At 33.0% G+C, this 26,241-nt stretch overlaps 1 protein-coding gene and 1 pseudogene across 1 annotated transcript in view; both read left to right on the top strand.

Annotated features, from left to right (window-relative positions):
• Pkn2 (protein kinase N2) overlaps window positions 1–26,241 on the top strand; it is a 132,190-nt gene that overhangs the window by 93,666 nt on the left and 12,283 nt on the right. Inside the window, 9 exon segments of the mRNA XM_047541369.1 lie at window positions 9,711–9,854; window positions 10,169–10,244; window positions 11,056–11,230; window positions 13,825–13,951; window positions 14,720–14,847; window positions 14,945–15,023; window positions 15,096–15,187; window positions 21,817–21,993; window positions 26,054–26,116. Coding sequence (XP_047397325.1) covers window positions 9,711–9,854; window positions 10,169–10,244; window positions 11,056–11,230; window positions 13,825–13,951; window positions 14,720–14,847; window positions 14,945–15,023; window positions 15,096–15,187; window positions 21,817–21,993; window positions 26,054–26,116 — 1,061 coding nt within the window.
• LOC124977651 (calmodulin-A-like) lies at window positions 17,033–20,207 on the top strand (annotated as a pseudogene).

Raw genomic sequence — 26,241 nt, 5'->3', positions numbered from 1 at the left:
CTTAAGGCAAATGTTTAAAGAAATATTTACAGAAAATGTTATTTTAAATAGACCTGTTCATTTCCAACATTTTATGTGATATATCACATTTGTCTTTAGTCACATTCTGTAACTTTATCTGTACTGTTCTATACTCTTCAAGATACAAAAATGTATAAGTCTTGGGCAATTCCTGTAGTCCTAGCTATATAGGATTCTGAGGTTCTGGGAGGATCACTCAAGTTCAGGAATATAAGACTAGTCTAGACAACTTACTAGTGAGATCCTGTCAGTAGATAATAGATAGAGGTTGTAGGTGAAGTTCTAAGGTAAGAGCACTTGCCTAACATACATGAGACCCTGAGTTCCATCACTAGCACCATTGAATGAACAAAGAATGAAAAAAATCATAGTTATTTTTAAACTTGTAAGATAATTCTAGAAATGACTTAGATCTAGAATTCTTCTAGAAAGATTCAAAATATATTCTTGGGAGCGCCAATGTTTCATAGAATTGTCTCAGGAGATAACATGGAGTCTTTTTTGTTTTGTTTTAGAATTCTGTGTAAGATGTCATTTGGATTTTGCCACTTTTCTTTTTTAATTGCTTATGTAATTCGGCTTCCATATTATACAAATTAAGAAAATTATGGCCTAAAGGTTAAATAACTAGCCTAGGGTATAATCCAGAATTCTTAATAACTACTACTAGTTCTATATTATATCAAGTTTCTCTTTTATTTTCTTAAAATATTTGGTGTTTATTATTTTATATTATAAACATAATAGCTGGGAATACACTTATGATCCCAGCTAATCAGTAGGCTGAAGCAGGAGGATTGCAAGTTTGAGGCCAGCCTTGACAACTTATTGAGACCAAGTCTAAAAAGGGCTGTGGTGTAGCTCAGTAATAAAGAACCTCCTGGGTTCAGTTCTCAGTACTGCTTTTAAAAAAAAAAACTGTGCAATTTCTCATTGTCCTTGAATTCCCTCCCACTTCTGTGATAGAAAGGTTAATTAAGCTCTCATGAGAGATTGAAATAATCTTAGATGCTGGTGTTTTAACTTGTAATGAAACTATATAGTTTTCACCTTTCTTTTGCTGCTTCCAAATTCTGCTATTATGTGGCATGTCATTAACATGTCATATCCTCCTCAGACTGTGTGACTCCTTTGGGGATTATGAGCTGTATATAAAATCAGTTGGTTTTTTGGGTTTCTTTTTTCTTGTTGTTGTTGTTCTGGGGATTAAATCAGGGACAATTTACCCCTAAGCTGCATCCCCATTCCTTTTTATTTTATTATTTCATTTTATTTGTTTACTTAAGACAGAGTCTCTCTAAATTGCTAAAGCTAGCCTCAAACTTGTGATCCTCCTGCTTCAGCCTCCTAGGTGGGTGGGATTATAGGTGTGCACCACTGTGCCTGGGCCTTTTTTAATTTCTCATTTCTTGACCACCAGGTACTGTGCTAAATTCGTTAAGGATGACTTTGATTTTTCTTTGCTCTAACATTTGCCATTGTTATGAGGAATTTAAAAACACACAACTGATTCAACACAAGATTATTTCAAATTTCTTGAAACTCAACTCCATTGTACCTTACTCCTGGATCTTTCAGCAATGAATTTTGCTATACATCTTAAATCTGTTGTTTTCATCCAAAATTATTTTAATTATGCATATTTATGGAATATCATGATAATTTGATACAGTGTATACTGTGTATAATGATCAAATCAGGGTAATTAGCATTTCCATCTCTTTAAATATTTATCATTTCATTATGTTGGGAATCTTCAAACTTCTCCTGTCTAGTTTTGTTTATAAAATATATAATAAATCGTTGAAATATTAATTCAGTATTCTAAACTTTCATACCAAATCTCTTGTTCTTCTAAATGAGATAATTGCATAAAACACCTAAAATAATACCTGTACATGATGGTTGTGCATTAAATGATAGCTCTTATTACTCCTGGCTCTTTTTTTATGATCATAAAGCTAAATATTTAATCATACATTTCCATTTCCTTAATTTTCTAGATATTTTTCATGTTATTAGCCCCTTCCAAACTTTATTTTCTTCTCCATGTACCCTAAAGCCAGTGTTATTCTGAACTGTTTCATTGCTGATGCCCCCACAACATCCTTCAACCTTGACACCATATATACTGTGGAAATCCAGAACAGCCAGTCAGTCCTGCCATCTGTCTTCTCTGCTTTGATATGCTAAATACTGCTGGAGTTAGTAATACTTACACTGTGGATTTTAGTTTTCACCCTCAGTAGGACATACTGTAAAAATTAATTGTACATTTCAGATCCAACTCTTACCAGTAACTTTTCTTTTCTCCATCCATCTCTTCAAGTGTTCTACCCCATCTCATACTCCTTTACTTCTGTTTTATAGATTAGATTAAACCTGTTAGACTTCATATTCCTCCTACCATTCACTAAATTTCTACATGTTCTTGATTTCAGAAAAGAAGTCTATCTCATTCCTATTAAAAGTCTGTGATCTAAATTGCCTTCTTGTTTCTATTCTTCCTAATCTCATGAAACTTCGTTCCATCAGTTATACCCGCGATCACCTGTATATTTTAACCTCATTTCCTCTTATCTATGATTATTATTGCATATGTTTGCCTTCCTTCCATTAAATTTTCTTTGCTTCCTCCTAGCTCTACTGACCGACTTCTCACAAACAAGATTCTTGAAAAAGTTATTCATGTTCACATACTACACTGAAGCTTCTATTGCTGTAATAGGTTCTGAATAAGACACTGTAGGTATAGTTTCTCATTTAATCCTCACAATAATCTTATGAGATGTGTATAATTATTTTAGCTGTTCTAGGATTACTGAGGTCCCAAGACTTCTAACTTTTATCAGGCCACACAGCTAGAAAGTGGGAGAGCTGAAAATCATCACAAGTATCTTGACACCAAAGCCTATCTGTCTAAAACAAAAGTCTGTATTCTTCATCATAGCTCAATAACTTGTTTCTGTTTCTCATCCTTCTGCCTGTATTTTCTTAATCACATATCACAGCAACAAAAATAATAAAAGCTTAGTGCTGAGCTTCTATTAACTTTTAATTCACCCTAAATGATTGATAGCATATCATTGTACTTATTTTACAGGTAAGCAAACTGAGGCCCAGAAAGGTAAAAGTAACTTATCTAAAGTTCTAAAACTACCAAGCGATGTGGAGCTGAGATTTGAACTATTTGTTCTACAAATATTTATTGCATTTGTAGGCATAAGATAATATGATCCTAGGGCCCTACTGTACTTCTTTGAGATGATCTGATCTCCATGTTTCACCCTTCAGAGCTTGCCTATAGCTTCCAAGTTAAAAGATTATATTATTTTGTTAGTCATACAAAGCACTTCGTGAATTGCTTTACCTTTTTATCATTATTTTTATCATTATTTCCCAGAGTTATCCTTATTTCCCATATTCTAGGCTTACTTACATGAAACTGTGTCCTATCTCTAGAATGTACTGTATACTTCTTAAACTTTTGAACATTTTTTTCCCTCTGATCACCTGTCCTCCTGCCTTCCATCTTGTATTTTCCCTTTAAAAAAAAAAAAATCATTTTATTGCCAGTATTTATTTACATTTTCATCTCCCCAATAAAACTATGAACCACTTGCAAAGAGGAATATATGCTGCTTATCTTTGTATCCCTATCACAGAAGATACTTAATTTAGACACTCACTAAGTATTGATGGAATGAATGGAAATAATTTATGCAAGAATAATTTTTGAAACTTAGCCTTTTTCTTTAACTCATTTTTTTATGTCAACACACCTGAAGGACATGACATGCTGATTGATACAGTAATTACCAAAAAGATTCCGATATAAACACACATATCAGAATCTGAGGGGCAAGATGTGTTTAATGAAAATCCCTTCTTCCTTACTCAGTCTCACCCTCTTCTCCATAACTGAATCTGATTTAATTTTCCATGCCTCACCTGTTATTAAAAAATAATTGTTCTTAAATATAGTATAAGCACTTAAAAATGCTTTTTCCACCTGTCTGATCTTTAATACTCAAGACCTCCATTTAGCACTGTAAGAAATAGAAAATAATGAGAAGTAATACTTCTGTAAAGAAACCTAAGGTCTGATGAGGTTTTTAAAAATTAGTTTGAGCTGGGCACGGTGATGTTTGCTTGTGATCCTAGCAGCACAGAAGGCTGAGACAGGGGAATCGTGAATTCAAAGCTAGCCTCAGCAAAAGTGAGGTGCTAAGCAACTTAGCAAGACCCTGTCTCTAAGTAAAATACAAAATGGGGCTGGGGATGTGGCTCAGCAGTTGAGCGTACCTGAGTTCTGTTCCTAGCACCAAATATAAATAAATAAATAAATAGTTTGAGGCCAAATTAAAACCTATTAAAATGTATTTTAGAAGCTTAGGGATGAATTCTATTCAACATGAACTTTCATCCAAAATTTTTGAAGTCATAAGGGTAGTTTCATTCTAATGTGTAATTCACTGAACTTCTATTCTTTACTTCCTCCCCCCACCTTGTGTGTTAGCATCCACATATCAGAAATAACATTCAACCTTTGGTTTGGGGGGGATTGGCTTATTTCTGAATATACCTCAGTGAATCTCCATATCATGTACAACCACAAGACTGGAATCCTAATTAGAATAATGTATACTCCATGTTTTTGTAAATATGTCAAAATATACTCTATTGTCATGTATAATTTAAAAAAATAAAAAATAAAAAATTTAAACATTTAAAAAATAAAAATACAGGAGGGTAAACCCACCAATGAATAAACAGAAACATAATGGAATTATTATTTAGAGACTATAAAGTAAATATTTAAAGAATATATAAAGTAAATATTCAAAAGAATTTTAAAACATAAGCGAAGAATAAAAAGTCAAAAAGAGTAGGCAGAGATTTAAAAGAACCAAATAAAATTGTAAATGTCTGGAATTTGCTTCAAAATAATATGGGAGTAAGTAGCTCAGAGGCAGAGTGCTTGCCTAGTATGTGTGAGGCCCCAGCACCAGAAAAAAAAGAAAAAAAAAAGGAAATGGCGGGTTAGAAATAAAACATGATTGACCAATTGTTGATAAATTTTTAATGCTAGTGGGGAAGAATAACCAAACAGAACTTGTAAAAATAGGAAATGTAACATTGGACATTGAAAACTAAGAGGATAGGCTAAACAGAAGAGTTGGCCTGGAAGACAGAGCTAAAGAAGTTGCCTGGAGTACAACACAAAGAGATAAAAATTTTGAAGGAGAGCCTAAGAGACATGAAGGATAGAATGACTAACACCCGAAATGGAGTTCCAGAAGGATAGAGTAGTAGAGACTATCTGAAGCAATCATGGCTGAAATTTTCCAGAATTGATGACAATCACAAATTTTCAGATTTGAGAGCACAAGTACCTAAAAGGATAATAAGATAGCTACATCTAAAAACTAAGAAATGGGTGGAAGATGTGAATTGGATTGTCAAGACTGTCATTGTTTTAGAGGTGAAAGTTTAATTTGGTCTTCATGAAAAGAGAATTTGGACTGGTTGAGGAAAAGACTAGCAGGAAAATCTTATGTAACAACATTGGTTTTGGTTGAAGAATAAGATAAAAGCTTAGAAATAGTAACAATATGTATAAAGTCATGGAGGCAGAAAAGTATATAATAAGTTGGGAATAAAAGGGAGACTGTGGAACTTTTTAGCAGATATGAATTGACACATTAAGTGACTATGCACAATTAGCACTTAATAGTTTCTATTGTAATTATTTACTTGTCTTTTGCACTATAAAGGGAGTAGAATTATCCACATCACAGGCTGACTTCAAGCAGAGATCACATCCTTATATTCTTCATTTTATCTATGCTGCTCTCTGTATTTCTCATCCTCCCAGAAAACTCCAAGGTTTCACATACATTTCAACTCAAGAGTCTTCCTCACTGGACTCCTTAACTGAAAACATGTTACCGTTTCCTTGGGTAGTTATTTTCTGTTTGTCCCTAGTGGGTTCTAGTTTTCTTTCTACCCCATCCTATTCTGTACTTCTATAGACTGGTGGGTGGCTGTGAAATTTACTGGGCTCTGATTTAAAATGGAAGATACTGGGAGATTAGAGAGTAGACAGAAAGGGCAATCAGGATATTTATTTCCCTTCCTTCATCTCCACTTTGCTGTTTTTCACAGTAGTAGTTCTATCGCTACACCTTCTCTGGACAGTCCCTTTTCCAAGATCCAGTCATTCTCAGTGGATTCTGGCAATATTGCCTCTTATCCCTAATGTGGTGATGGATTTCTACTGTTGCTAGTCTTTTGATTTTTGTTCTTTTTAGTTCCTTAACTTACATTCTGTAAGTAGCCAATTTTTAAACCCTCTTTAGTTAAATTCTTTTAGATGCAATCTGCTTGCTCTTGGGATCTTTTTTGTTGTTTGTTTTTTTTTGCGGTGCTGGGGATTGAACCCAAGGCCTTGTGCTTGCAAAAAAGCACTCTACCAACTGAGCTATATCCCTAGCCCCTTGCTGCTGGGATCTTAACCGATACATTTCCCAAGCCTGTGTTGTCCACAGAAGCCCACTGAACACCAATAAATATGATCCCTGCCATGTGTATCTTTGTAAAATTATCATCATTCCTCAGCTCTTGAATTTCCTAAGCTTTGAGTAATTTTCACTATTGTAGTAACAGAAAGTTCATGTTTTGCCTCTTTTCAGTAGTGGAGCCTCACCCTCCTTTTATTAAAGTCCCGAAACTTTCTCAGTTCAGTGTTCTCAGTGCTTTGGTAATTTTTTCATAGTATGTCCCTAGTGCAAAAGAAATACCCAACACTCCATGTATTAAGAGGTAGTTAATAAGTAGTGTCTATGTACTAGATACCCAACCCAATACTTTTTGGAAAAAAAAAACAAAACACAAGTATTAAAGAAAATAGTTTTATTTCATTCTTATAGAACTAAAATTAATAGGATGTCTGCCTATTGTGCACTGTATTACTTCTCAAATCTCTGACTTTAATGTATCCTCCTTTTCTCTTCCACAGATTTTTCATATGGAGTTACTTTTTATTATTGTCAAAACCTAGCTTAGCATGGATATGATGTCATCAAAAGGAATGTAGTGTTCTAATGGTCAAACTACGAATTACCTTGAGCTAGTGGTTCCCATGGTGTCCAATAGATGTCAGTGTTTCCTTTTAAAAATGAAAGTAATCTCCGGCTAAAATCCCAGAACTTTTCAGCAAGCATTCAGAAACCTCAGCCTCTTTTCTGCTAAATGTGTACTTTTTTTTTTTAACTGCCACACATTTTTTAATTTGTTGCTCTCCTTCCTCCACTATGTGTAAAGCTGATTCAATGTGTCTTAACTTTTTCTATTTACATTCACATCTTGGAAAAATAAACCTTGCAGATTTCTTAATTCTGCTGTACACTTTTCTCATTGATTCTAGATTCAAATACAGCAAAATTAAACATGAGCTTTCGTAGTATGCCAGTACTGCTAGTTAGTTAACCTAATTCAAATTGTACCAGCTTTTTTGGTAGTAGATTTACTCCATCTAGAATTTCATTATCTAAGAGCATGTTATATGTTTGCAGTTGTCTATGAGCATACCCTTGCCTTATAGAACTGATCTGCTTCATCTGGAAAATTTCTACCAAACCAGCAAACTTGTAGGTTCAAGTCTAAACAGTAGTGGCTTCTTCATTCTGTATCCCAGGCTAACTTACCCAAACTGTACTGGTTATCAGGGGTTAAAAAGGATTGAGGATTCATGACACAGATTATGTAGTACTAAAGTAAAATATCTCTAGATCACAGCCTCTTATGTTCTGAAGAGAGTGATGTTCACAGGGAACAGTGCAAAGTAACAAAAAGTAAAGAGCTTCATACTCATTTTCATTATAGAGCTCCAGGAAATCTAACTTAAAGTCTATTCCATCCTAAATCTCAAATCTATAACATATTTCAGTTTGAAGCATGGAATAAAGAGCCTAAGGAAAGAGAGATGAATCAATATATTAGTTTTACCAGAATGGCTAAAATAAATAGCAAATGAGGTGAGTGAATCTGCTTTCATCCAGGGTAAGACATAATCTCACCAATTTTAGCATTGTGAAAGTATGAGAACCTATAACAAATATTAATACCATCCTCAGTATCTGTGCCATTTGCATCTGCCTGTATGTCTATAACAAGTTTTCTTCCCCAAGGAAGAAGACAGGAGAAAGTAATCCTCTCTTGCCCTGGTCTAAAAATAAGTAATCTAAATAATCAGTCCCCAATATAATTGTTTTGCCAGCGTATTTCACAAAATAAATGCTACCAAAATATGTAAGCTTTTAACTTGAATATACTCTGACAGCATTAGTATCACATGCATTCTCTACACCATTTGTGAATCCTAAAGTAATAATTATTCTTCTCATTTTTTTCCCTTCCATAACAAGCTTTCTCTTCCATTTTAATAATGAGTCAGGGGGAAGAAATGAGTTAGGAGGCCCTGGGATCACAAGCCATTTATATATTTTTCTGAGTCTTTTCCTGATTGACTATGAGTCCTTCTCATAGTGTTTGTGTTACGTAGCATTGTGTTAACGATAGATTTTTTTCATGTTGCATTTTATAAGTGTTTATCTGTTCATTTGCATCAACCTGTTTTATAATTTAAAGAAAGAATTTTTATTACCTATACCAGGAACTTATAAAATAAGATGCATGTCTTTATAAATTGTAAGTTGTCATATAAGAGAAGGAATTTGTTACTTTGCAGTCCCTAAAGAGAAGAATGTTTTTCTCTTTTTCTGGATGGTCTACAAAATCCTGAGAAACAAAATAATGGAAGAGTCTACTACTTCATTATAATTAAAATGTATATAGATAATAACGTATGTAGAGGTCAGTTTATGACTTGACTCCAACTTATAAACTACATTCTGTGGTTGCAATTAGTAATAGGTTGTTAAAACCTTAAATATGTTTCATCCTGTAAGCATTATGTTTCATGATTACCATATATTCTTTCCTAAGGATTATGTTATATTTAACTGGTTCCTGGATTTTAGTCATTAAAGTTCTTACTGTTTGTTATAAATAAATAAACATTTTGCGGTAGAAAGTACAAGCCAAATATCCCCTTTCCTCCCTACCTACGCCAGCTGCTATGCTCACTAGCCTTACTACCTGCTGAATTTCTTTTGAAGATTAAACTATATAATATTAATATTTTTAAAGTGTTTGACACAATGTGTGGCACATTGTAAGTGCAGAATAAATGCTGTTTTCAGACCTTTCTCTTCCTTGGTAGTGAGAAGGAAATAAGGTTTGACATAGATTCTATGAGGCAAGTACTTGGGTCTTTTCATGGTAGCACAGCAGGTGATGCATATGAAAAAGGGAAATCAGAAAGATTGAAACTTTAAACGGGAAGACTTCTGTGGGCATTCATCTGTACTACTGGTTCCCAGATGCATTCTTTAAGTGTACTTTGGAAATACCTTACCCGGAGACTGTCTCATTGAGTTTTGTGCCTTTAAATTAAAATGTACTCATTTGTTAAAGAAATATACAATTGAGAAACATTATAGAATTATGTTTAAAATAGTGTTTGTGTTATCTTTGTTCACTGTATTTCATATTTTTTGTGATATTTTATTCAAGTGTGTGTCCAATGATGTCTTTTCTGTTTATTTTTTTTTTAATTATCCTAGTCACGTGAACTGGAAATTTCAGTTTATTGGCGTGATTGGCGATCTCTGTGTGCTGTAAAATTTCTGAGGTTAGAAGATTTTTTAGACAACCAACGGCATGGCATGTGTCTATATTTGGAACCACAGGGTACTTTATTTGCAGAGGTAATAAATGTATTTTATTAACTGTGTATAACTACAATTGAAATTATGTATAGGTAACATGATGTAGAATTAGAAAGAGTATTAGGCTGAAAGATGACTTGAATTCTTGACTCAACTCTGCCACTGAATAGGTATGTGATCTTGAGAAAAATCATTTCTCCTCTTTATATCTGTTTTCTCATCTAGAAAATGAGGGGATTGGACTAAAGTATAGCTAAGATTCCCTTAAGTTTCAAATGCTATGAGTTTTGTGGATTTCAAGAACCATAAATTCAGTGCTATTTTCATGTCAACTTGACCTTTCATCACTGCAGGTTACCTTTTTTAATCCAGTAATTGAAAGAAGACCAAAACTCCAAAGACAAAAGAAAATTTTTTCAAAACAGCAAGGTAATTACTAAGAAACAAATATAAAATGTTCTGATGTTTTATTAAATATAAAAATCTTACTATTATTTTAAAAGTAATATTCATACGTGCTTTCTTTTTAGTTGTGCCATTTATTTCTAGAATTTTATTACAGTACATTTTAGTTTACTGTCACCCAGCTTCAGCAGTAGTCAGATGATGGCCAATTTTGTTTAATTCATATCCTGTCTCTACACCTTACTCAGATTATTTGAAACAAACCCAGACATCATTAAATCATCCTTAAATATTACAGTTTGGCTGGGTATGGTTGCACATGCCTATAATCCCAGCACCCTGGGAAGCTGAGGCAGGAGGATGGCAAGTTCAGGGACAGCCTGGGCAATTTAGGGAGATCTTGTCTCAAAATAAAAATAAAAGACAAAAAGAAAAAAAATAATTTGTCTTTAAAAGAAAGAATTCTTTTTAAAACCTTAGTCACATTTATTTATTAGGGGTTGGGGATGTAGCTCAGTTGGTGGAGTGCTTGCCTTGCAAGCATGAGGCCCTGGGTTCAATCCCCGACACCGCAAAAAAAAAAAAAAAAGATTTATTTATTAGATCTTTAGACCTAGAAAAAATATAACAATTCCTTATTTATTTTTAAAACTGTTTATGTTATTTTGCAGTAACATTTAACAACAAATAGTTAAAAATAGTTTTTTAGTGACAAATTTTGTTCTTCATTAATTATAAACTGATGAATGTGAATTTTTAATTATAGCTTTTGGTAATACATAAAGAAATTACTCTTTTTTTTTTTTTTTTTTCTCTTTATTCCCAATATCTACAGGCAAAACCTTTCTCCGAGCTCCTCAAATGAATATTAATATTGCCACATGGGGAAGGCTAGTAAGAAGAGCTATTCCTACAGTAAATCATTCTGGCACCTTCAGCCCTCAAACTCCCGTGCATGCAACAGTGCCAGTGGTTGATGTGCGCATTCCTGAGCTAGCACCTCCAGCTAGGTATGTGTCTAAGATGTTTAAGCATATCTTACACAAAATAGCTATTGTACATATTGATTATAGTGGTTATACTGAGAACTTTAGTTTTTTCTAAGTAGTATTTTTATTTATTTTTTTCTTTTACCATAGGTATTTTTTTTTTTTTATTAGCACATGTGTAATAGTGAGGTTCATTTTGACATGATCATGCATGCACTGGATATAATTTGCTTCATTTCGGTTCCTAGTACCCTCTCTGTTTTAGTCAGTTTTTTCATCACTGTGACCAAAAGGTCTGACAAGAATAGTTAGAGAGGGAAAAGTTTATTTATTTATTTTTTACCTCACCATCTCAGGGGTCTCAGTTCATACACAGCCAACTCTATTGCTTTGGGCCCATAGTATGGCAGAACATAACTACAGAAGAGCATGGCAGAGCAAAGCAGCTAGCATTGATACTTATTTTTCATTTCTTCTGTATGAAATATTGAGTGTTTTATAGTGGCTTAGTTGTTATAAATTTTAGTTTCTGCTTATCATGGACCATTTTTATTTCAACTTCAATTCTGAAAGATAGTTTTGCTGGATATAGCAATCTTGGGTGAAATTCATTATCTTTAGGATTTGATGTATATTACTGCAATCCCTCTTTGTTTAGGGTCCTGACTGAGATTTCAGTACACATTCTATATGGCTTACCTCTAATGGATTGTTTTTCTCTTGTGACTTTAATAAGTCCTATCCTTACTCTGTATATCAGGAATTTTTTTTTATAATGTGTCTTGGTAAGTTTTTTTTTTTTATCTTACTTAGCAGGGATTCTAAATACCTTTTGTATTTGGATTTCCATCTCATGACTAAGATTTGGAAATTTTTATGAATTTTTTTTTTTTTTTTTTTTTTTTGGTCGGGGGTAGTTATCAGGGATTGAACTCAGGGGCACTTGACCACTGAGCCACATACTCAGCCCTATTTTGTATTTATTTAAAGACAGGCTCTCACTGAGTTGCTTAGTGCCTCATTTTTGCTGAGACTGTCTTTGATCTCCTGCCTCAGCCTCCCAAGCCGCTGGGATTATAGGCATGTGCCACCACACCTGGCTTCTGTTATTATTTCATTGAAAATGTCGTATATTCCTTTAGTTTGTATATCAGTTCCTTCATGTATACCAATGGTTCTTAAGTTAGGTCTCTTACCATTTTTTTCTTTGTTCTCAACTTTATTTTCAAGATTTTTATACTTGATTTTTTGAGGCCTGAGATTCTGTCTTCACAGTGCTCTAATCTGTTGTTGATGCTTTCATGTGAATTTTTTTTTTTTTTTTGCGATGCTGGGGATCGAACCCAGGGCTTTGTGCTTGCGAGGTGAGCACTCTACCAACTGAGCTATCTCCCCATCCCATGAATTTTTAATTTGATAATGGAATCTTTCCATTTCCAAGATTTGTGTTTGGTTCTTTTTCAGAATTTCTATCTCTTTATTGAAACATTCTCTCACTTCCTATATGTTCTCTCTTAGTTTATTCCTTATATCTTCTTTTAGTTTATCAATCATTTTAATTATCAACTTCCTAAATTCTCTTCTGGCATTTCCTCTACTGTGATGTCCATGGGGTCAGTTGTGTCGTGGTCTTTTGGGGATGACTTGTTCCCTTGATTTTTTTTAATATTGTCAATATTTTTGTCCATCTGCTGGGATGATCTCTCTTCTATTTTTATAAAAGGGAGTTTTTAGTGAACTACTTTCTCTTGACCCAATTCAAACTTGCTGCTATGTCCAGTCTCTAATACCACATTGAGGGGAGATACTAATCCCCAGTAATTACAGCCACTTCAGAACAAAGATTTATGCTAATAAATCTGTAAGAAAAAAATATTAATAGTGTTCTTCAGCAGCCCACTAATGTATTGTTCTTGGTCAGGTTTTTAAGTAGGGTATTTTCTTTCTTGGGTGTCAGTTACTGTGCAGTTTGTTTATTCTCAGTTCTGATGCAACATGGTTGAACTTGTTAGTGGCATCTATATGCAGAGTTTCACCAAAAGAGTTTCAACCTTCTTGGTTGGACAGTTCTGATGCCCCTCTTCATGGGCTGGAGGTAGGAGAGCAGAATGTGTCATCCTATCTTCCTGCTCTTTCTAGGCTTGGAAGAGATATCTTGGGGCTCACCAGATTTGTTGTAAATTTAACTGATTTCAGTTCCCCTCCACCCTCCTGACCCCTGTGTCAGCCAGGTAACTGATCCCAGAAATCAGATCGCCTGTTGCAAGTGAGAATTTTTCACTGTTTTCAATATTGTAGACTCAGTTTGCTAGTGCTGAATTACTGTTTTGATTTACTCTTGGATAGCTGCTATGATAGTACAACTTCCTCTGCACCTCCTTATTTCATTCCCCAAAGGCATGGACTCCTTATAATACTGTATTCCTATCATTCAAATTGTAAACAGTGGCACAAAGGAGAAGCACCTGCTTCCTCTATTCCACTATTTTGCAATCTCAAATAGTCCTTTTAAACAAGTGCTCTGTTTACTTTAAAAATGTTCAATTTTCTTTTATTCAGTAAATTGGTAAATACTTTTGATTACTATTTTGGTGAATTGCTTTATCTTTTGTAAGTGATTCTACAGTAACCAAATTGGACTTTGATCTTGAGCCTGAACCTCCTCCTGCCCCACCTCGTGCTTCTTCCCTTGGAGAAATAGATGAATCTTCTGAATTAAGAGTTTTGGATACACCTGGACAGGCAAGGCATTTAAGACTTTATATAATTCTTTTTGGCCCCATGAATTCATAGTGAAAGTATCATAATGAATAAAGTGCAATTTCAATTAAAATATCGTGACCTATTTATATTTCTTATTTTCAACTAAATTAAGCTAAATTGACAAGAGATAACCAAATTCTTAGTGTTGGCATGCCATTGTCATTAAGCTAAAAGAGGTGAAATAGGCTGCTTTAGCTAGAAGGGCCACAGAAGCATGGTTGATATTAGAAGTCATGTTACCTGAAATGCTGTTTATCTTCTAACTTGTTTAGTAGTATGTTTTTTGAAAGTGACAATAATGTATTAGGTTTTCCACATTTTTAAAATAGTTTTATTATAAAAGTAATGGCCACAAGAATGAATAACCAGGGCTGGAGATGTGGCTCAGTGGTAGAGCACTTACCTGGCATTCATGAGGCCCTGGGTTTCTTCCCTAGCACCTTAAAAAATAAAATAAAATAAATAACTAGTTTAGTTTCTCATCTCAGCTGTTATATTGATTATTGGAATATTTTTGTTCATATTTATAATTACCTAATAAATTGTGGGTTTTGTTTTTTTATTTTTTATTTTTGTACAGGGGTTAAAACCAGGGGCACCTAACCACTGAGCCAGCCCTTTTTTATTTTTTATTTTAAGGCAGGGTTTGCTAAGTTGCTGAGGCTGGCTTTGAACTTGCGATCCTTCTGGGTAATACGTTGTTTTTTTATTATTTTCATGATTTAACAAGTATTTAATATCTTATAGGACTCAGAAACAATTTTTGATATTGATAATGACAGGAATAGTATACTTCCAAAATCCCAATCTAACTATGAGCCTGATTTTCAAGACTCAAGCCTAGGATATAGTGGTCGAGAACTTGAGGATAGAAGGTAAAGAATATATACAATGTATATACAATGTTTTACTGCCACATATTAATATCATTATTTTATTGTCTTGTATTTAATTGAAATTACTATTTTTCAGAAATCAGCAAAGGTTTCAGTTTAATCTGCAAGACTTCAGATGTTGTGCTGTCTTGGGAAGAGGACATTTGGGAAGGTAAGCATTTGGAGGTTCGGGGTACTTACAAAATTAAGAACTCAAATGGGAAATAATTATCTTGATCTCATTTCAGGTGCTTTTGGCTGAATATAAACACACGAATGAGATGTTTGCTATAAAAGCCTTAAAGAAAGGAGACATTGTAGCTCGAGACGAAGTAGACAGGTTAGTTTATAAAAAATGAAATTGTTTCCCTAAAGTTGTATTTTAAAAGAATTGATACATATATTGCAATAGCAAAACTTTCTAATTTTATAGTAATACGTGAAGAAATTAAATTAGTGTATTTATATTTGGCATAAGGTACATTTCTAACCAGTTTCTTTTTTCCCCTCCTGTGATAATTATCTGGTAAGTGGATACCAAGGAAAGATAGTGAAATGTTTAATTATGTTAAGGTTTTTATAAATGGAGATGTTAAGCTGTTCATATCTAATAAATACTGTTACCTTTTTCTGATTAAGCCTATGTTCTGTTTCATCTTATGGAAATAATGAAATGTCTTTTATGCATAATCTGCAATTAACTAAATGGTTAATATACTGCTTTTTAAAACACTTCTTTGTATTTTCCTATTTTTCTTCAAATCACATTTCATTTACCATACTATTTTACCTTTCCAAAGAGTTTAATAAATGTAAATTGTTGCAGATATATTTTTAAAAAAATTTTTTTAGTTGTAGATGGACACAATACCTGTACTTATTTTTCTGTGGTGCAGAGCATAGAACCCGTGACTCACACATGCTAGGCAGACACTCTACCACTGAGCTACAAGTCCAATCCAGATATAACTTTTTATATATTTCCTAAAATGTAAGGACTTTGAGGATAAAAATTATAATTAGGTTAAAGAATATACTTTAAATGATTCTCTTAATTAAATATGGAATATTATTGTATAAAAATGATATATTTATCACAGAGGCTCTCATTTGACATTAGGTAGTATTTTTCTCTCACTACCAGCAAGTATCTGTTGATTTTAATGGAAAAGAGCCCTGTGTAATGAAAAGAGCCCTAAACTATGAGTAACAAGGATGTCTTTTCTAGTCCTGATTGTTCCTCCTTAGTAATGATTTGACTCCAGGGGATTTCACTGAACATTTTTGAGCCTCAGTTAGCCTATATATTTTAAAAATATGTATTTTTTATAATATATGCCTTACCGAATTATATTGCTACTTTTAATGTTTTTCCCATGATATGGGTAGTTCTTAGAATTAGGACAGGTCTTAAACACTTGCATTTTTTTCTTTATGAAAAAAAAAAATCTTTTATTTTTAGGATTACTTTTTACTTTCTCTCATACTCCTCAGTTACATCCAAATAAATGCTTTTTTTATTTTTAATTTAATTTTATTTGTTTTAATTGATTATACATGACAGTAGAATGTATTTGACACATTGTACACAAATGGAGCATAATTTCTCATTCCTCTGACTGCATATGATGCTGAGTCCAAATAAATGCTTTCTTGACACGTAAGAGTACTCAGGATTTTGCTGACTATAAAATATTCTGAGTACCATATTATGTGTTTAGATCTGTGTTTTTATGTTTTATAAGCAGATGATTAAAACAAGTCTTTGATATCCTTTTTATACTTGGAAAAAACAAAGAATCAAATGTTTTTCTTTCCTAGAATAGTATTTGCTTTATTCCAGATTTATGAATAATTAATGTTTTCCAAAACAATAGAAAACTGGTTACAGATTGAACATCTCTGATCCCAAAATATGAAATCTAAAATGTTCCAAAGTCTGAAACTTTTTGAGTGTGGATGTGATGCCACAAGTCTAATGGTTCAGTGTACACAAACATCATTTCATATGTAAAATTATTTAGAATATTATATAAATTACCTATAGACTGTGTAGAAAATATATATGAAACAAATGACTTTTTTTTTTTTCCCCCTTGTAATGGGGATTGAACCTGGGGATACTTTACCACTGAGCCACACCCCCAGGCCTTTTTATTTTTTATTTTGAGACAGGGTTGTGCTAAATTGCAGAGGCAGGCCTCCAACTTGCAGTCTTCCTGCCTGAGCCTCCCAAGTTACTGTTTACAGATATACCCTACCATGCCTGGAAAAACACAATGAATTTTTTGTTAGACTTGCGTCCCTTCCCCAAGATAACTTATTAGGTATTTGCAAATATTCAAATATTCCAAAATTGGAAACGCCACTCCCAAGTATTTCAAATAAGAGATACTCAACCTGTACTATTTAATCCTGGTGGTTTATATAACTTTTTGCTATATTGTTACTACTTTGAACCAAGACTTTCTGAGAAAACATAATCCTAAAACTTTAGCCTTATTATAAATAACAATGTGGTTTTTCACTGACTAAAATATGTATTCAGGTTTGTAGCATATCTGATAATTTGTTGAACTCTGAAGGAAGTGAATAAAATAAAACTAGTCACTTAGGGAAACAAGATATAAATATATAAATAAAAGAGGCTAGATATTTTTGAGTTAAAATTGAGCAATAGAGACAATAGCAACTCATAATGGAAGACATCATGGTGTACTGGTGGATTTAGATATTTTTAAAATTTTTTTTAACATTTTAAATAGGGTTTTGTAAAGGAGATTGGATTTGTGTTGTTCTTTGGGAGATGAAAGCTATTAAGTTTAAAGCTTTGAATAAGGTTGGATTGTTGTATGTATTTTAAGCAGAATACACAATTTAGTAGTGTTGGGACAGTTTAAAGATTTTTGTGTAAATAACTTTTAGGTTTGTTTTCATTTTTATTTTTGGTACCAGGGATTGAACCCAGGGGTGCTTAGCTATGGAGCTATACTCCCAGTCCTTTTTATTTTTATTGAGACAGGGTCTCACTAAGTTACTAAGGCTAACTTCAATCTTATGAGCCTCCTCCCTCAACCTTCTGAGTCCTTGAGATTATAGGTGGGCACCCCCAAGCCCAGCTATAATAGCTTTTTTCACGTGATGTAAAATTAAAAGTATGGTGACAGTTTGGGTCTTTACAGTGTCTCGTTCTTTTACCTGATTGTCCTATGACATCTGTTTCCTTCTTGTCATTTGCAGTCATTGTCAAAGAATTCCTTTAAATGTTTTAAAATAGTTTTCAGGGATACTCCAGTCAGTGATTCTCCATCTTTTATACCTCTTAAATGTTCAGCACAGGTCTAACCTAACATTCATCTAGTTGAGAATTAGTGAATCACCCATGAAATCACCCATAATTAATTATTGATTCACTCACAGATATAAAACATAAACAATGAAGAGCCTGTTTATCATCTGCTAAAATTCTTACCAATTTCATTGTATTTTGTCAGAATATTTTTACTACATTTACTCACAATTTAGGTTGACTTAATAAGGCTGATAGTTTAGAATTGATTTTCTAGATCTTACCCTTTAAAATTTTTAGGACATATTTTTCAGTAAATTTAAGTGATGACAAAAATCAAAACTTGTATCTTTAAATTTTAAAATGAATTTAACATTAACATTTAGTATTAACATTTAGAAACTTAACATGGTAGTAACATTTAGAACCTTTCCCAAATTAAAAAAAAAAAAAAAAGTTATGTAGACATAAGCCTAAACATTAAAAAGCAATAACACTGTGGCTTTCTCAGCATATATAAATTTTAAAAAATAGTATTCATGGAATCAAGGGTTAGGAGTCCATCCAGAATGTGACAAGATTAAATAGAGTTTAACATTTTATTATAATAACTTCATTTAGTGTATTTAAAACAATTAACAGGTGTTTTAGTTCATGATCCAGTAGAAACCATGTTATCATAGGATTAAGAATACTAGATATGAGGCGCTGGGGGTGGAGAAGGAGGATTAGTCAGAGTGGAGCGAGTGAGCCGAGTGATTGTGCAGTCGCCTCTCGGAAACCGGTAGCGCTAGCAGCGTGGCTGACCAACTGACTAAAGAGCAGATTGCAGAATTCAAAGAAGCTTTTTCACTATTTGACAAGGATGGTGATGGAACTATAACAACAAAGGAATTGGGAACTGTAATGAGGTCTCTTGGGCAGAATCCCACAGAAGCAGAATTACAGGACATGATTGATGAAGTAGATGCTGATGGTAACGGCACAATTGACTTCCCTGAATTTCTGACAACGATGGCAAGGAAAATGAAAGACACAGACAGTGAAGAAGAAATTAGAGAAGCATTCCGTGTGTTTGATAAGGATGGCAGTGGCTATATTAGTGCAGCAGAGCTTCGCCATGTGATGACAAACCTTGGAGAGAATAGATGAAGAGATTGATGAAATGATCTGGGAAACATATTGATGGTGATGGTCAAGTAAACTATGAAGAGTTTGTACAAATGATGACAGCAAAGTGAAGACATTGTACAGAATGTGTTAAATTTCTTGTACAAAATTGTTTGCCTTTTCTTTGTAACTTATCTGTAAAAGGTTTCCCCCTACTGTCAAAAAAATATGCATGCATACTAATTAGGACTTCATTCCTCCATGTTTTCTTCCCTTATCTTACTGTCATTGTCCTGAAACCTTATTTTAGAAAATCGACCAAGTAACATGTTGCATGTGGCTTACTCTGGATATATCTAAGCCCTTCTGCACATCCAAACTTTAGATGGAGTTGGTCAAATGAGGGAACATCTGGGTTATGCCTTTTTTGAAAGTAGTTTTCTTTAGAAATTGTTAGCATGTTTTTGTTGAAGTGTGGAGTTGTAACTCTGCGTGGACTATGGACAGTCAACAATATGTACTTAAAAGTTGCACTATTGCAAAATGGGTGTATTATCCAGGTACTTGTACACTGTTTTTTTGTACTGCTGTTCTTGTACCAGAAACATTTTCTTTTATTGTTACTTGCTTTTTAAACTTTGTTTAGCCACTTAAAAGAAAATCTTCTTATGGCACAATTTGCCTCAAATCCATTCCAAGTTGTATATTTGTTTTCCAATAAGAAAATTAAACAATTAAAAAAAAAATACTAGACTCCTCTACCAGATATAATTCGTAAATGTTTTCAAAATCCTATTTAATTTTTCAAGTCATTGGCAATTTAATCTGGGTATCCAAATAAAAAATACTTCATCTTTTTTTGTTGATTTGTTTAAAAATTAACCCTTTCTTAAATGACTCAAAAGGGAGGAGATTGGTACTGTTTTCCTCTAAAACCAGGATTTTAGTTTGACTTTATGGTATGCTGGGTTTGTTTGGAACAATAAAACCAAACTCCAAGCATTTTTTTTTTTTTAATTTAAAAATAAAAGCATAGGGGCTGGGGTAGATAGCTCAGTCGGTAGGGTGCTTGCCTTGCAAGCACAAGGCCCTGGGTTCCATCCCCAGCACCCAAAAAAATAAAAAATAAATAAATAAAAGCATTAAAACAAAGCTTTTAAAAACCAAATATGAGTATCAATTTTTGGCTCTAGTCTCACAAAAATAAACAAAAATTGCCTGTTTTATTATATTAGAAGCATCCTTATAACCTCATTGTTAATAAAGTATTTCTCTTGATCTTTATTTTGATCAGGTACTAAATATATAAATTCAAATTTTCCTTAAATAGTTTTAGACCTTGTTTTTTTCTCCTTTGAATTTTAAATCAAATTGATTTACCAGTTATTTCAGGGAAAGGAAGAATTTTTTTGTTATTTGGGCAAAATTATTGTTTTATATCAATAGGTTTGACCTTGGGAACGATTATTAGGCATTAAACTCAGGGACACTGGACCACTGAACCACATCCCCAACCCTATTTTGTATTTTATTTAGAGACAGGGTCTCACTGAGTTGCTTAGCACCTCACCATTGCTGAGGCTGACTTTGAACTCGCAATCCTCATGCCTTGACCTCCTGAGCAGCTGAGATTACAGGCATGCACCACTGCACCTGGCTGTTTTGGGCACAACACCTTTCTTATTTTTATGTGGTGCTGAGGATCGAACCCAGTGCCCCACGTGTGCTAGGCAAGTGCTCTACCACTGAACTACAACCCCAGCCCACAATTATTCTTTTAAATAACTTGTCTTTGGCTGGGCACATTGGCACATGCCTGTAATACCATAGGACCAGGGATATGTCTCGGTGGTCAAGTGCCACTGAATTCAATCCCCAGTACCACAAAACAAAAACCAAAAAAAACTTAATTCTCACAGTGTAAATGTGTGATTACTGTAGATGCTATCGATTTTTCTGTAGTGTTGTAGGAAAATTACATTGTTCTCAAGAAACTTCTGGAAGCATGTTTTAGAGCTACATGGAGATGTAGCTTCTTTATTTTCCATTTAGTCTTCTAGATTGTATATATATATGTAGCATATATATAGGTATATGTATAAACTTTATATTTTATATGAAAAAATTTGACACACGTCTTATGAATTATAAATACTGCTTTTGAAATTGCCTTGGTTACAAACCTTAAATTTTTAAAAATATATTTCAGCTTACTAAATTCTCTGACCTGTTCCTGATGAATTCTCATAATTAGCCCCTAATTAAGACTTTTTTAAAAATAACAATGATCAGTAGCTTTATTGATAATACTCTGATACTGTCAATGTGAACATTACAGTCATATGTCGTGCTAACCAAATTTTAGTTTTCACTAATATATTTCAACTACAGTTACATGTATATCTAGTGGAGTAGCTTTCATAGCCTGTAACAAAATATATATTTTTTATGATGTTAAAGTTAAGATAGTTAAAATTTTGTTTATTTTAAGGCTTAGTAATTTTTAAAAAATGTTATTTCTGACTAGAATTGTTTTAAGATTGTTTATTTTAAAATGTTATCTCTTACAGCCTGATGTGTGAAAAAAGAATTTTTGAAACTGTGAATAGTGTAAGGCATCCCTTTTTGGTGAACCTTTTTGCATGTTTCCAAACCAAAGAGCATGTTTGCTTTGTAATGGAATATGCTGCCGGTGGGGACCTAATGATGCACATTCATACTGATGTCTTTTCTGAACCAAGAGCTGTGTGAGTATGCTTTAGACATTTGTCTGAGTTTTTCCATGACTGGTTTCTCTCTGGAAAGAAAGAAAGCTCTCTGAATAGATCCTTGTAAGAAATATTAAAATTCCTTACTTACCTTTTACCAGATACTTTTTGTATTTGTTTATTGTGTTGTCCTTGTTGAGAATTTCATGATTTCCTAAATCATACTTGAGAATTTAGACACACAATTTAGGTTCATTTTAGTAATTTTTTTTTTTTTAATTAGATTTTCTCCCTAGGGAATGACATTCTGGACCATGACTAAAAGACAAATTATACTTAGAGTACATTAAGTTTAAAAAAGTATATATTCATATAAAATACTTGTATTTTCTTTTTTATGGGATAATTCAAAAGAATCTGTATTAAGTACTTGCTCACATATTTGTATAAATATTCGTATTTGCATTTTTACAGGATAATTTAAATGATTCTGCATTAAGTACTTGCTTGTGCATAACAATATCTCTGAAGGAATATAAAGAGAAACCAGTGTAGGATGATTATTACTTATTCAGAATGCTTGGAACTCGGAGAGTTAGAGTTTGAAATTTCTCAGATATCGAAATATTTGTTAAGTTACCCAGTTAAGTATACCTAATCCAAAATTCTGATATTCTCTAAAATCCAAAACTTTTGAGTGTCATGTTGGTGTTCAAAATGTTTCAGATTGGGGGCATTTCAGTTTTAAGGTTTTCAGGTTAGGGATGCCCAACCTGTGAACATATTACCCCCAAGGAAAGGAATTCAAAGCGAACTTTTTACTATAGACTTTTTGTAGTTTTTTTTTTTTTTTTTTTTTAATTCCATAGTATTACGCAGGTTTTGCTTTTTCAAAGACTTTAAAAATAATAATAAACTCTTGATTATATGCACATGTAGCATATATATATTTATTTTCCCTGTTGTTATTCAAATTTTATAGTTCTAAAATGGTGGAGCTAGGATTTGAACCAAAAAAAGTGCTCTTAACAGCAACCATTCTGCATGCTGATATTTACCAAATTTATATCTCTAGCCCTGATTTCTCTGAACAGTCCAACTCTTAAGTATTCTTTTCCATCTGTAAGGCTAATAAGCATTTCATTTAGTATTTCAAACTGAACTCCAGATTTTTCCTATTTCCCCTTCTACCTCACATGCCATTCCCCAGGCCTGCTGCTCTTCAACATCCAAACCATTAGCAAGTCCAATCAATTCTATCTTTAAAATATACCCAAATAATAAAAAAAAAGCTTAATTTCAATAGTAACTTTATTGGTTTTACTCTTATTTTTATCATGCATCTGTGTTCTGATAAAATAGCAACAGACATTTGTACTGCACTTTAACTCCTTGTTTGAATCTCATCACAACCTTTAGGTATATGTAGAACAGACAGTAAGTAGTACTACCATAGCTTTCAAGCTTTAGAGGAGGAAATAAGTATTCTGATGAGTATTGAAGCAGTCCAAAAAGAGCAAAAGTCAGGAAGTATTAGAGATAGAAGACTAATATTCCCTGTATATTTAAACATTTAAAGCAAGACATTTAGACCATAGGTAGCCTTGTGCCAACTGCCATTGGAATTTGTTTCTATTTTATATTTATTTATTTGTGGTATTGGAATTTATTTTTGTGGAGAATACAGACCATATACAAATGAACCAATTAGGTCTAGTGAAATACAGTAATAAAGTGCTATATTGTAGTACTCCAAATCTGAAGTATCCCTTCTGATCAGTAAGGTCCCAGCTCAAATGTCTTTTTTTTTTTTTTTTTTTTTTTTTTTGTGGTGCTGGGGATTTGAACGCAGGGCCTCGTGCTTATGAGGCAAGCACTCTACCAACTGAGCTATATCCCCAGCCCCAAATGTCTTTTCTTTGAAGGTTATTTACTGAGTACCCAGCTTAAAATATCACCATATCACTAACCTTCAAGTTGGTCACTCTCTCCTATTTTCTGTCTTATCTTCATATTACTTCAATTCTACTTGAAGTCATCTAATTCATTTTTAACATGTTTACTGTTTGACTCCCTTCACTAACGGGAAGGAATAGGAACCATGTCTGTCTTGTTTACTAGTGAAAGGACTGCAAGAGTTCTGGCACATACTAGGCAACCTGGATTTTTAATGACTAAAGCTATGGAATCAGAATAGTTTGATTCTTGTCTTTACTGTTTCCTAGTGCTATGATTTTAGGCAAATTAGTTTTTCTATCTGAGTTTTATTTTCTACTTCTGTAAGTTTTTTATTATAAGGTTTGACCTGAAGATTAAAATAACTAACACAATACTTGACACATAGTAAGTATTCAGTGAAATATGTTAGTCAGTATACTCATTTATTTCTTAAGTTGATAATTAGAGCAGTCTGCTTACAAAGAAACAAAGAGAAGTCAAAGTATTTTTATAATTGTCACAATATTATTTTGCCACCAAAACTGTGTGCTAAAAAAAGTCTATCTTAAGATGTTTTAGATCATGTTTATTTTAACAAAATTCAGATAAATTCTTGAAACTGATAAGTTATTATATAAGATCTAATGTATAAGCAAATATATATTTCTAAATGAATTTTAAAATCCCTCCAAGTAATGAACCCATTTTTTTTTTTTAATATTTTTTGTTGTTCTCAATGAACCTTTATTTTACTTATTTATATGTGGTGCTGAGAATCGAACCCAGTGCCTCACACATGCTAGGCAAGTGTTCTACCACTGAGCCACAACCCCAGGCCCAATGAACCCATTTTTAAAGAAGTAACATAGAACATATTACCTACATGTGAATATTAGTGTATTCTTAAGCAGACGAACATTCACCAAATGACAGGAGTAATTATTTCTTTGTATGGCAGTAGAGTTTGGATGAGATGGATAGATGAACTAAATATTGTATTTGGGGGGACAGTGTGTATTTTATAGAGAAAATATTCATAATTATTGCCTGTATATTTAAGAACTAGTTTTCTGAGCTGGGGTTATAGCTCAGTGGTAGATCACTTGCCTAACATGTGTAAGTCACTGGGTTCAATCCTTACCACCACATATAAATAAATAAATAAATAAATAAATAAAAACCCATTTACAACCAAAAATATATTTTAAAAAGAACTAGTTTTCCCAAATATTTCCTCTCTAGATTTGTATTTTTAAATTTATGAATTTATTCTACATTCCCATTTAGTAATTCTATCATATTTCAGTCATTGGCTATGCATTTGGGATAAAAACTAACAAAGACAAACATTCCTCAAGAGTTAATATTCCGATCCAAACCTATGTATCCAGCTTCTAAGTTTTGTTACTTGTCCTACAGGCAATTTAAAGCAACATATCCAAAGTCAGACTCATTTTCCCCACAAAACTTTGGCTACCACTATATTTCTTTATCCATTTTGGATAGAAACCTGGAGTCATCTTTAACTCTTACCACTCCCTCATCCTACAGTTAATGAGATAGTATGTCCTGTCATGTTGATTTTTAAGTTTCACTTGAATCCATCTTCAGCTCTTTCTTGTCATTACATTGGATGTTCTCATCTTTTATTTGCATATTCATAAAAGCCATCCATCAAAAAAATTTCCATAACATAGCTGTGATCATTCTCCCCTAATTCAAATGGTTTGATTCCCTACAACTAAGAGAACAAATTTCAATGATCATAATATGACATTCAAGATCCTTCACCAAGGCTGTCTTTTCACACCTCTTTTTCTTTTTCCCACTTAGGGAAATGCCATGTATTTCTCCCACAAAACTGGTACTTGTTACTCTATCCTCCCATTTTCACCATACATTGTAGTTCTTCCTACAGAACCAGATCAAATGTCCCATCTGAGGTCTCAGTGATTACCAAGCAAATTTAAGGTCTTTGTTGTCAAGACTGTACTTTCCTTATTTTTAAATTTCACTCCTAATTTCTAGTACAATGTGTTATACATAGTAAGAACTAAATAATGTCTGTGGACTTAACTACTGAGTTGTGCTTGAAAGCATAAAAATATAAACTGGAATTCAAAAGCATTGAAGTTTATTAAACTTTCTATTATTCAAACAGATTTTATGCTGCATGTGTAGTTCTTGGGTTGCAATATTTACATGAACACAAAATTGTTTATAGGTAAGTAATTTTTTATTCTCATAGCTTACTTTAATATGAATTAGCATTTAAGATAATTGAGAAGGATAGTTTACATTAACTGACTTCTAAATTTTTTCTTCATGCAATAAGTGAACTCTAAAACA

This window comes from Sciurus carolinensis, chromosome 1 (assembly GCF_902686445.1).
Source record: "Sciurus carolinensis chromosome 1, mSciCar1.2, whole genome shotgun sequence".
Lineage (NCBI taxonomy): Eukaryota > Metazoa > Chordata > Mammalia > Rodentia > Sciuridae > Sciurus > Sciurus carolinensis.
Note: the sequence above shows the minus strand (reverse complement) of the source record. Positions and strands in the feature narration are given on the sequence as shown.